Here is a 13,360-nt window from a genome sequence, read left to right as displayed (position 1 = left end):
GACAAGGATTTCACTCAAAGAGCATTCAAGAGTAGGTTTATGTTACAGTGGCTATAATCTGAAGACAACTAATCATCTTCCCATTACAACAACGTCAAAGTGAAAAGGAGCCTCACCAAACTAGTGAACACTGACTATCCAGCCTGAAGGCCATGACAAAAAGCAGGGAGCAATTGTTTCCTTTGCAAGGTAGAACTGAGGTCAGAATGAGTTCAGAAGGTTCTATTTGGGTGTCCTTTGGTATAATAACTCATTTAATGGTGACCGCAATCAGAGAGCCTGATCTTTAGATATTATACCTCCACAATCAGCCAGAATAGCTTCAAGGGGCCTTGGCATAGAGTTTACAAACCTCTCTTACTATAATAGGATGATTAATGCCATTTAAAAAAAAATATTCCCTGATTAGGTGTTTTGATTATGCTGGTGGAGAACACAATCCAAAATATCCTTTAAATTAGGACATCACAATTTCATCATAGGATAGTATGACAGAAATGAACTTTTCCAATTTCCACCATCTTTATTATGTATGTGTATATCATAGGAATGCAAAACTACTTTTTCTACTACTCACTTTAGCTGGAATACCTATTTTACTATACCATAAATTATAGTTCGGACTTAACAAGAGCGTGTGAACCTGAAGAGCTGAAGAAACTCTGTCAATGAAGCCTTTCATCTCTTTGAGGGCTCATGTGGTGACACGTGAATAAAGATGGTTTGTTGAAAACTGTGGTGATGTCAGACACTATGACCTGGGCATTGGGTAACTCACATTCTTGCCATCAAGCAGCTCCTTGCACCGTTCGTTCCGATTGGCGTGAGGTACTACTTCAGGGTGGACACAGGTATGGTCTCGGCTGGATAGTATGGTCATGGGCACAGTAGAGTACAGTGTCCGCTTCAGCTCTCGTGCAATTTGGGTGATCTGTTTGTGTGTGCGTGTGCCAAAGAAGATTTTGGGCACAGCTTTTTTCCCATTGTTATCCTTGTCTTTGTCTTTTTTGCCTGCCTTCTGCCCTTCTGTGATGCTTGCACAAGCACACAGGGAACATGGTACAGGAGACTATAGAGAAAAAGGAAAACAAATCAACCTCAAGTACAGTAATTACAAAAAATTCTAGCACAATCCTCATCATGTCAGCCAACTAGATAAATATTAAAACGGCAAACAGGACTAATGCTCCTGTTTGCATGCTTCCTATTATGCCCACAATTTACTCATCTTATAAAGGCCAATTTCAGCACGATAATGTTGGAACATCTAAAACTGGTGCCTGTGACACTAGACTGAGCTTAGTGAGCGGTATCTGAAACATTCAATTTAAACAAAATGCACATTTTGAAACCTAAAATTTCAGCTGTTTTATGCTGAAAAGACAGGATACTAGGGAAACAAGACTTTGGAGTTTTATTACCATAGTTCAATATCACACAATCATATTCACCAGTTCAAGCTTACATTTTTTGTATATACAACCAGATTAAGGTTAAGGCAATTTTGAATCAGTGGCTCATGAGTTTATTCTCCAGCAACACCAAGCTGTCACTGTGGGGCCCTTGAGCAAGACCCTTAACTCTCAACTGCTCAGTTGTATAAATGAAGTAATTGTAAGTCACTCTGGATAAGGGTGTCTACCAAATGCTGTAAATGTGGTTCTAGTCTAAATATACAACTGCAGATCACTTCTGATATTCACCATGTGATATTTTTGAGAGGTTGAAAAAAGTATTTAAAAGTATTAATATACAAATTACTATTTACTGTACACACTATACAATAAATTCTTATATCATATAATATCTGTGTATTTTATTTTATTAGGTTGCAAATGAATAATTAAAACATGAACCCGTTGCCATTGTTCTAAGCTCTAAAAGTAATAGAATAAAATAAAAGTGCAGGTTATAACTTAATACTGAGCAAGGTTTCTTTGAATCCCTGCTCCAGTGGAGGATTCAAGCTTTGGTTATTCACAGGGCCTCTAAAACCGTGTTTGCTATTAAATATTACAATACACAGCATGAAGAGGATATAGTGGGATAAAGCCTAGCTCCACTACAAGAACCGAATAAAAAAAAGCCTGGATGCAGATAAGGTTACAGAGGAGTTGGAGGAGTTTCACACCAGCGCTCCACTTGTCTTAGTTCCTTGGATCAGCTTACTTGCCGCTGCCACATTCAATAGCCCAGTCCAAGTACCCTGCCTCCTGTGCTGTATAATTACTTATTCTTCGAATGATAGAGGGAGGGCTGCTTGTGAATGGTAGGCCTTGTGAGCGGCAGCGCAGGAAACAGCTGACACAAGAGTATCCGTTTCACGAACCCTGCCCCAGTTTCGGCCCCTCTCGCCACCGGGCAGCAAAGAAACACCCCTGGTATGCAGATAACAGGCTCCGTTGGCTGGACCTGCCGCCGTGGACACATTCAAGCTGCATTCTTTCACCATGAGGGCCCTGATATCATCTCCAAGTTCTCCCTCGGCTCAATCCAGTCCTCGCTAACAAACATAGCCCGGCCTTGTGCGGGAGCGTCAACCTTAGCATGTTGTCTCAGCTGGGGTCACCTGGGGCAAGGTGAACAGAACAGCTCACTGCTCAACAGCAAAAAGCAGATAAGCAGAGAATTTGAAGAGGGTTTCTTTTCAGACACAGTGAGAGAATGTACATTCCAGCCCCAGAAATTCAAGAAAGTCTGTAATAAAGACATTTTTGCTCAAGAAATTGCATCCGTTAATAAAGTGATAATAAAGTGAATGCATTACAACACAAATAAATAACATTATCTAAACACATATTTGTTCAGACTAATCCAGAATGTAAACTACAGGCTTCACAGAGTCCCAATATAACTCCAAAAGCTTGTTTTTCCTTAAGAAAAGCCTTCAAGGATTATAAAGGATTCTAATGAAACAGACTTAAAGAAAGGTGTTTGGGCAGAGAAATAAAAATGACAATGGGCTTGTTCAGCCAAACAGTACATTCACTGTGTTTTTCTAGAGAGGTGCAAGGCGAGCCCTGTGTCCTGTTTGAGCTCTATGTTTGAGATCCTGAGGCAGATTGTCCTCACCCCACAATGACTCTGTGATGGAATGTACAGGCCAGCATTTCAACAGGTGAGCTTTGAGAGCTTGACACTCATGCCCCCCCTTCTTCAAAATCTCCCTCAGTAAGGCACATTGAAAAGAAAAGACAGAGTGAGAAAAACAGCCTTCATAAAAAAGTCTTCACGGGTCTTCACTCCACCATCACGGCTGCCCCTAGAGCCCTAAGCACCCGCCCCCAGCCAGCCAATCTCTAGAGACACAAAGCACCTGTTTATCCCTTGAGCGCAGTAACCAGCAGGTGAACCCCATTCAATATTTATCCCAGGCTTTCACAGTTCACTGCCAAGCAAGGCAAACCTCTTAATTAAACTGGAGCTTGCTTCAAAGGGCCTATTGAAGATGTCACTCAGCACTGGCAGGGGCTACGCACGGTGTCAGATGAGGAATGGAAACCCAAAGCAAACCCCACCCCCTTTAACCTATCCACCCACCCACCACGGCAAGGTCTCCGCCTTCTGTAACAGTCCACCAATCTCTTAAAAAGTCTAACAAAAGTTACTTAGTTCCTTACACAAAAAACTGTACAACACACACACACACACACACACACACACACACACACACACACACAGGTTCTCCTATGTCATGGACAAACACCAACACAGATTCTTATAATGGTATGGCATCACATTTTCTAAGGTGCTATTTAAGGTGCTATTTACAGTTTTCATTTTATATTAGCCAGACACTTAGTGAACACTATTCATTTATTTAACTAATCAGGCACTTCGGTTGCAGCAGCGCATTGCATAAAATCTGATTCAAGGCAGACACGGATATAAATACATGGCAGCAGGTTCAGCTAATGCTCACATCAACCATCTCAATGGTTTAATTGTTGGTGCTGGGCAGGTTGGTTTGGGTTTTTCTATAAATGCTGATATCTGGATATATTTACACAAAACACTCTCTAGACTTTACTCAAAACTATGCAGTTCTACAGAAATTGCCTGCTTCAGTTAAGTCAAAATGAACTAGAATCACAATAGAATGTTTCTGACATGTAAAACCCATGGCATGAAGAACTGAGACTGTTTTAAGCACCAAGGGAAGTCCTTAGTAGTCAGTATTAGTATGTAATAGAGTGATTTCAATGTGTTTCAACATGTCAAGCAACTTCTTTCAGCTTCTCCCATCAGAGGTCACCACAGCAGATCATCCGTCTCCATACACCACTGTCGACTACGTCTGCCTCTTTCAAACCAACTACCTGCATGGCTTCCTTCCCCACATCCATAAACCTCCTCCTTAGCCTTCCTCTTTCCTCCTTCCTGGTGGTTCCATCCTCAGCGCATTCTCCTACCAATATACTACATGTCCTCATCTGCACATGTCCAAACCATCTCAATAGCATGTCAAGCATACCCACACTAAAAAAGAAATGCTTCTGAAAATAAGAAAGGTTGAGACACCTAACTATTATATCTCATTACTCACTACAGTTATAACTTGATGACCACTCAGCTAGGTGAGCTATTTCTGACTAGTATTGACCAATGATGCATAGCATGCTCATATAGTATACATACAAAAAGTTAATTCACCTGTCCCAGGTATTAAAAATTAGAAGAATTAAATATACTCCAGTTTTATGGTTAACACACCACTTCCAACTCACACAAATAATGTGTGATTAGCCACACTTTGGAACTGAATCAGTTAGCAAGATGAGCCACTGAGTATTTACTTTGTTTAACCAATTATAAATGTATCTGGTCAAAACTAAACACATAAAAATGGCACAAGTTAAAATGGCAGAAAATATGAAGTTGCAAAACCAGTAGACAAAAACTAGGTGTGTGTTACACTGGGTTACTCATATGCATAACAAAATATTTTCAGGTTTTGACATATAATGTTGATGTACATCAATGTAGATACCAAACTGTTATTTAATTAATTAAGCCTACTTAAATGTTCTGTAGAGTATTATTGACTTAAGAAATATTGTAATACATAATCTATTTATTGTATTTAATATAATTAATTTAATTAACTTTTTTTTTACTTACAAAACCAATTAGTCCTACAATTTTTTGATGTAAAAAAATATTTTAAATAATTCTTCTTTAGAAATCTGTGGAAATGTGGGACCAAAGACCAAAACATAAATAACGAATTTGGCCTGAATTGTTACTTATAAGAAATCTGTCTCCAAAAGACCCACATATATTTAAAAATACAAAAAATGCTGAATATATTGTCATCAGGTTCTGTATAACGAGCAATCATATGTTTGCATGTGATGAGATTTTAAGCTTTTTAGCTTTCAATGAACTCAATGAATTCTGCCGTCATGTAAAATTCTCTGCTGCCACCCAGTGGTCAAATATCAATCTCCAAGAACAAAATCCATGGTGGAGCGTTGTGCAATGTCCAGTTCCTTCCTGCATGACTCCATGAGTAAAGACTTAAATGAATATTGGTTCGATCATAATGTAAATCATAACATAAAATTTGTTCTAAACTATAGTAAATAAATAAAATAAAAAAGTGCTGAATCATGAAAATGTGCTAAGTGAAATAAAAATGAATATATTATGTTAATAAATATTAAGGAAAATAAGACATGCATTCTAACTGAAAAGAAAAAAAAAAAACACGCTCTCGTACAATACTATCGGTATGGATCTTGACGATCCAGCATTTCACTATCGGTGCCGATTAATAATTGATTAACTAGTTGACCTCTTATTATCATCAAGACTTAATGCGCACCTCAGTTCTGTGAACATTGTGTAAAAGATAAAAATCATACGGAAAGGAGATAAATATGATGGAAAGGCATGCACTGATCAGTTCTTGTTCATTGACAATAATCAAGCCTGCATTCTGCAAGATCCTGTTTTTAAGTGAAAATAAACGTCCCAAAAATGATAGGGAAATGATTAGTTATATGCCAAAACCTGTTGATAGCTTGGGGCTGAGAATTATTTTAACACCAATACTTTGCAATGAATGAGCTCAGTTCTTATTATACAGTATCTCACAAAAATGAGTTCACCCCTCACATTTCAGCAAACATTTTATTGTTTCTTCTAGAGGGACAATACTATAGAAATGAAAGTTGGATATATTTTAGTGTAATCAATGTGCAGCCTGTATAGCAGTACAGATTTACTGTCCTCTGAAAATAACTCAACATACAGCCATTATTTTTACAATAAACTGCAACAAAAGTGAGTACACCCTAAGTGAACATGTCAAAACTGTGTCCAAAGTGTCAATATTCTGTGTGAGCACCACTGTTATGTAACACTGCCTTCATCCTACTGGACAAGGAATTCACCAGAGCTGCAAAGGTTGTTGCTGAGATCCTCTTCCACTCCTCAGTAATGACATCATGGAGCTGCTAGATGTTAGACACATGGTGTTTATCCACCTTCCACTTGTGGATGCCCCACAGGTGCTTAACAGGGTCCAGATCTTAGGAGACATACTTGGCCACTCCTTCACCTTCACCTTTAACTTCAGCAAGGCAGTTGTCATCTTGGTGGTGTGTTTGGGGTCGTTATGTTGTAAATCTGCCGCTTGTCTCAGTTACTGAAGGGGAGGGCGTCATGTTCTGCTTTAGAATGTCACAGTTCATGTTGGAATACATGTTTCTCTCAATGAACCACAGCTTCTCAGTACCAGCAGCACTCATGCAGCCCCAGATCATGATGCTACCACCACCATGCTTAACTGTAGGCAAGACACAATTTTCTTGTTGCTCCTCCTTTACACATGCTGGACACCATCTGAGCCAAACAAGTTTATCTTAGTATCATCAGACCAGAGGACATGGTTCCAGTAATTCATGTTTTTGAAAAGGTTGTCTACAGCAATCTGTTTATGGGCTTTCTTGTGAGCCAGCTTCAGAAGAGGCTTCCTTCTGGAACAACATCAATGCAAACTAACTTGTTGCAGTGTGGTGTATGGTCTGAGCACTGAAGAGCTGACCATCCCTTCTGCACCTCTAAAGCAATGCTGGCAGCACTCATGTCTTTTTTGAAGCAGCTTTTGCACCTGACGAAAAGCACGAGGACTCAACTTCTTGGATGGACCCTTGCGAGGCCTGTTCTGAGTGGAACCCGTCTTGGAAAACCTCTGTATGACCCTGTTCACTGTAAAGTACCTCAGTTTAAGGCTGTTACTGATCCTCTTATAGCATAGGCCATGTTTGTGGAAAGCAACAATCTAATTTTCAAATCCTCAGAGTTTCTTTGCCATGAGGTGCCATGTTGAACATCCAGTGGTCAGAATGAGAGAATTGTACTCAAAGCACCAAATATTAGCTGCTCTAATACAAGATACACACATTTGTATGGTCCTGTCAAGCCAGTTATTTTGACAATAATGGCTGTATGTTGAGTTATTTTCAGAGGACTTCTGTACATGATGCACATTGCCTAAAATATATCCAAATTCTATTTCTATAGTGTTGTCCCTTGGGAACATATTCTAAAATTGTTGCTGAAATGTGAGGGGTGTACTCAATTTTGTGAGATACTGTACAAATAGTGTTTTATGATCAGTGTATCCAGTCTGAACTTAGATGTTTAAAGCAACAAAAAACAACGTGTTGCACTGACAGGCAACAGCTAATGCTTCAGACACTATTAAAGTAAGTATTGTACTTGGAATTAAAGTTGAAATATCCTTTGTCTATACTCACACAGCATTCAGCAGGTGACTGACTGGCTTCTGGTTTGGCTTGACTGCCTAATTCCACAGTGAGGTTCTGAGGCCCATGATCAGCCCTTTCCATTTCCTCATCATCATCATCATCATCATCTTCAAACACCACACCTTTTTCAAAACATCTTCGCTTCCTGCTCTGCTAAACACCAAATGATCAACAAATTGCAGGTCCGTTTATGTAATCATTTAATGCTCAGAATGAACAGTCTTTACAAGCTGGTCCTCAGTGTTCAGAACTGATATTTAGTTTATGGATTACAGATTAAGGTGTAATCTACAACAGTTCAAGATGAAAAGGCCTGAGTTTATCACCAACATGAAAAAAAATGTATTCTAACAGTGAGTGTGTTTGCAGAAAAAAAAAAAATCTAAATATTTACAGTCCTACCTTCTGATCAGTAGCAGGTGCCCGAAGGCGCTTCTTATCAGGCTTAAAATCTTCATCAACTGGTTCTGCTGTTGTAACGATGGAAGCCTGAAACTTCTCAGAAAGCTTAGATGACAGAGTGGGTCTCTTGGCTTGGCTTCCCTCTGCTGTTAGTGAGAAGAAAACTCATGAAATCAATCATCTCTACACCACAGACTGGGGGTTTCAAATCACGCTAACCTCTCGGAGGTGTGATGGCTTGGACATCAGTATCTTCTCCAGTAAGGTCAATCACAGGTTTGGACATTGTTGTGTTGAAAGAAGTGGATGAGTAGTGAGCTCTACTGTGACATGCACACTGACATGGGGTGGTAACATGTGGCTTTTTTACATCACATGAAGGGCTTTCTTCCTCCTGGTCAGACTTAGCTTAGAGGAATAGAACAGATAGGAGAATATAAACTTCTGGAATAATCTTCACAATATCAGTGAAGATAGGAGTATGTTGTCTATCACAGATTTACAATATTTCACCATATCACTGCCATCGTGTTTTTTGTAATAACACATCATACAGTTGCAGACACGACATGCAGTAATAATTACAAATATTGACTTCATAGTGCAAAACTGCATATTTTGGTGATTTTTGCAATAAATGACTGTTTAGTGGACATTTAAGTAAGGTTTTGCATATTCATTGAAATCTAAAAATCAGACTGAAATGTAATGTGCTTTAATTATTAAATATAATCCAGTCTGTTATTGCACTAATATTATAAACAACTGTTACAGTAAGAACATTTCAGCAACTATTAACTGTTGATTGCAGTGAACTGAACATTCATTTATTCATTTTTCTTAACAAGAATATTCATTCTAGTCAGGGTCAGAGCTTATCCTGTAGAAATGAACATAAATATTCCCACCTACTAGAAATTTAGTGTTGTGAATCTGCCTACCCACATGCTTCTCAGGTGCCGAATGCAAATTGCAAAAGCAGAACCAAACTGGGTACCAAGGGGCTACAAAATTGCAATGCTAACAGTTTAGATTGCCCACATTTTTTTGGGAACAAATAGCACATATTGTGCAGCAATAATTCATACCATACTGCGCCTGCTGCCATGCCAATGCTGAGCAGAGCAGTGCCAGGCTCTTCCCACTGCCTGTAGGGCTTTCCAATAAGCAGTGCTGCCCATGGTTCAAGCCACGAACAATCTGAGGAAGACAGTTTTAGAGTTCTTTGACCAAAAGATGGAACACCACCCAGATAAACACACAGTACATTCAGCTGTTTAATACGTCAGGAAACTTACAGAGTTCATCATGGCAAGTTGAGAGGGATATGCTTTGCAGGGGAAGTGTATCTTCACTCCTCCTATGGTGTACTCTACTGTATCTGCAGCCATGCTGAGTGTGTACATGCGTAGCTGTTGAAGGACACTAAAAATTAAATAGTATGGTGGTACGCACTCACCTCCAACCCCCCTTCTTCCCCCATGAGATCCCTGCATATATACAAAAAAATGTGTGGCTACAATTTAGTTTATACAATTGAATTTAGTAATACAATGGAACGAGAAACTCTGCTGCTTCCACACATACATAAGACGTGATTTTATTCTGTGTGCTTAAATGTACAAAATCTCACAAAAACCACAGGTATGTGTGTGTGAGATAAAATAAATAAATAAACAAAAACAGTAACCATCTCCAATCTATAAGGAGTAATAACTAGATCAAAAACACAATTCAGTGTAAATCGTAGTTACTCAGGAGGATGTTGTGTCTGTGCACATACCAGTGACATGCAGCAACTGAATATGTTTAAAATGACTCAGTTTGCATGCTGCTACTCACAGAGAGAGGCTTTATAATTAAAATAAATTATTAGTGTATATATATATATATATATATATATATATATATATATATATATATATATGTGTGTGTGTGTGTGTGTGTGTGTGTGTGTGTGTACAAAATTCTATAGAATGTCTTTGGATGCGCTATATAAAAAATTTGCATTCACTTGAACTTGTAAACTCAAATCTGTTCCAGCATGGCAATGCCCCAATGCATAAAGCAAACTCCTTAAAGATGTGGTTTACATGGTTTGGAGAGGAAGATCTTGAGTGGCCTGCTAAAGAGCTCTGATCTTATTTCAACACTGAACACATTTGAGATGAATTGGAACGCTGACTGCACCCCAAGCCTCCTCACTTACATCACCTGCCTTTACTTAATACCCCTGTGGCTGATGAACACAAATATCCATAAGCACACTAAAAAATTTATCAGAACATCTTCCCAAAAAAGTGGAGGGAATTATAAGAGCAAAATGGGACTAAATGTGGAATGCGCTGCACAAAAAGCACATATACTTATGACCAGGTGTCCAAATCCCTGTATAATATAAATAGCAGCATCCCAAAAAACCGACTGTTCCCTCTGTAGGTGCACTACACCAGGAAATAATTGATTACAGCTTTGCCCTATAGGGGGCACTTCATGTATAATTAGCGAGTCATTCCGGACTGAACCACTGGAAGAGGTAAAAGTTATCAGTTGATCCGAGCACGAGCAGATTCAATAACGCTTTCAGTTTTTCAAACCGATATGCTAACAGAATTATCTAAATTAGCAACCCAAATATCTCAAATTCAGCGTTTCAGAGGACAAACACTGTCATCTTTTAACTTCGTACCTACTGTAAAACACAGCGCATCACAGATTAGAGTGCGAGCTGACTGCAGACTGTAAACACATCCAAACAGAAAATAAAATTCCCGCCACGCGAAATTCCGGTTCCGGTTTACGACCAATGTCTGTTCTACAAATCATATCATCTACTGCTTTTGGTGCGGGATGCAGTAACAGTTAGTGAAACGGAGTGAATTCAGCAACGTCAGTGTTTCCGGATGTGGGCAAACTAAGTCCCTTCAATAAGAGCTCCACTTTTCAAAATAAAACTCTAGTTTTAGGTTTGTGATAATTGCTTAATAATGACAAGTTTCCTTAACGTTTTGGGGGGTTGAGTTCATTCTTTCAAAATATAATTTGGATACTATTTAAAAAAAGAACTGGTAAACATGAATGTGCATTGGGATAGTATTTACTTTTAGAAAAAAAAAAAAAAGCTTCAAAGATTTCATGGTGTGGCTCATGGAGCACAGGCCTGACCACTCACACAGATCCTATGTATTGGTTCTGTGTTCTGTTCTACCTCAAAACCCAGACTTGTGTAGAATAAAGTAGTTCCTTTAGTCTTGCTTTTGAACTCTTAGTAACCTCCCTGATAAGTTTTTTCTTCATCCACTCAATAACTTTGGAGGATCATCCTGACCATTACAATGTCGCTTTGCCTTATTTTTTGCACTTATTGTTTTGACAGTGCTCCATGGTACATTCATTACTTTCTTTAATATTCCTCTCCTGATTGCTAAATGTAAACAATTAAGCCTTACAGTTTATTCGGCAACGCTTTGTGGACCATGGCTCTTAATAGAATGCAACCCCAAACAGTTAAGCAACTACTACAGCAACAGCTGATTTTATCTGGATTTAAACACAATCACTTTAATTGATGACAGATGTATACCATTTAAATACAGGGCTAATTTTAAATGTGACAGGTTAACTCTGAGGACAGTTAGAGCACCCATTATGAAAGGGTGTTGTATGTTTTTATTTTAAAATGTTCCCAATTATTAAAGACTTCTAGTTTTTTTGTGTGTTGGAAGATTACATTTAGGGGAAGTGGGGGAAATGGTGGCTCAGTTGCATCATTTGAAGAACAAATACAGAAAATGTTAAAAACTGTATAAAAAAAATAAGAAAGAGAAGATATTTGAAAGAAAGATAAGGGGAAAAAGAATAAAGAACACAACAGCAGTATGTGCTGGCCACAATAAAAAAAATAAATCAAAGAAAAAATAAACCTGGCTTATACCACTATGGCAAAATAGCTCAAATTTTAATAAGTATAAACTACATTAAAGCACAAGGGTTAATGTAACAGATGCAACAGAGAGAGCAATACACAATATCGTTGCAAATTAGACACATCACACACAAATACATCAATCAAATCATTCAATTAGAGTTTATCTGCTTAATTTAAGTTAAGAAAATGATCCAATCTTACTTACTTTAATTAAAGTGAGCTCTGTGCTTCATGGAGTTTTATTAAACCTCAAACGCACCTTTTATTTTCATGGACTAAACAAACTTAAGGCAGTCAAAAGAAGAGAAAACAATAATAAGAAAAAAAAAACAATTAAGTATATCATGTCATTTCTATTAGAAGTGTTAACTGATTAATCCTTTATTGTATTTTTTATTTTTTTTGTTTGTTGATTATTTTAATACTCCACAATTAGAATGATAAAACCTCACAAAGCTTGTATGGGAGCTACACTGTCCCAATTTCCTCTTAAGATTACGTTACATGATAAAAGTATGACTATTGTTAAGAAGATGACGCTAGCTAAAAGCCAGTGGCTATTGTTAGTTGTGTAGCCAACACTAGAGCTACTAGAGTATGATAATAGTTCCCTACCTGGTAAAAACTATGTTAGCTAGCAAATAATGACAGTTAGCTTGCTAATAAGACTAATGCTAGAGATTTAGTTATATCTTGAACATATCATCTGTGCTAAGGATCTTATTCTGTTAAATAAGATTATTGGTGGTCACTTTGGAAACCTTGTACTACTTGTATATACCTCAAGACTTTGGGTGGCAAGTCAACACATTTTAATTTAGTTTATCAAGTTTTTTTTTTACCTGGTTAAACATAGCAGCACCTTAAGGTGCACATGAAAGTCTCACAGACAGGTGAAAAAACTTCCAAATAAACCCAACAAAACAAACATTAAACAGGAAATGAGATGCTGGGTGATGCTATTTAAAAGCTTCAACTTTCATGTGTATATATTTCTTGCTTCTTGAAAGTGTGCCTTTCTTTTTTCTGTAAACCAAAGTGTACAAAAGTACATAGACTATTGAAGTGCTTAAAGTAAATTGTTCTGTGGAATATTTACAGGTCATTGGTGAGGAGAAATATCTTCCTGGTTCTTCTGTTGAATTGTTCACACGATCCTTCCACTGCGACTAATGGAAGACGGCAGGAATTCTTCAAAATAACGTGTCATAACGAGCCCCAAAGAACATACAAGGCAAAAAAATGTGTTGAG

The 13,360-nt window shown here is 38.0% G+C and overlaps 1 protein-coding gene across 4 annotated transcripts in view; it reads right to left on the bottom strand.

The window, feature by feature from the left end:
* Positions 1–11,079, bottom strand: part of brip1 (BRCA1 interacting helicase 1) — a 29,814-nt gene extending 18,735 nt beyond the window's left edge. The window contains exons 1-7 of one of the 4 annotated variants that reach the window (XM_046862960.1): positions 10,870–11,079; positions 9,479–9,592; positions 9,269–9,380; positions 8,400–8,588; positions 8,181–8,326; positions 7,767–7,931; positions 779–1,069 (exon numbers count right to left, since the gene is read on the bottom strand). In XM_046862960.1, the coding sequence (XP_046718916.1) occupies positions 779–1,069; positions 7,767–7,931; positions 8,181–8,326; positions 8,400–8,588; positions 9,269–9,380; positions 9,479–9,586 (1,011 nt within the window). In that variant the 5' untranslated portion in view covers positions 9,587–9,592; positions 10,870–11,079. The remainder of the gene's footprint in view (positions 1–778; positions 1,070–7,766; positions 7,932–8,180; positions 8,327–8,399; positions 8,589–9,268; positions 9,381–9,478; positions 9,593–10,869) is intronic. The other 3 variants (XM_046862961.1, XM_046862962.1, XM_046862963.1) reach the window with 3 other exon arrangements.
* Between the last annotated feature and the right edge of the window lie 2,281 nt (positions 11,080–13,360).

The sequence above is a fragment of the Silurus meridionalis genome, chromosome 12 (genome assembly GCF_014805685.1).
Source record: "Silurus meridionalis isolate SWU-2019-XX chromosome 12, ASM1480568v1, whole genome shotgun sequence".
NCBI lineage: Eukaryota > Metazoa > Chordata > Actinopteri > Siluriformes > Siluridae > Silurus > Silurus meridionalis.
This window is presented reverse-complemented; position numbering and strand designations above follow the sequence as displayed.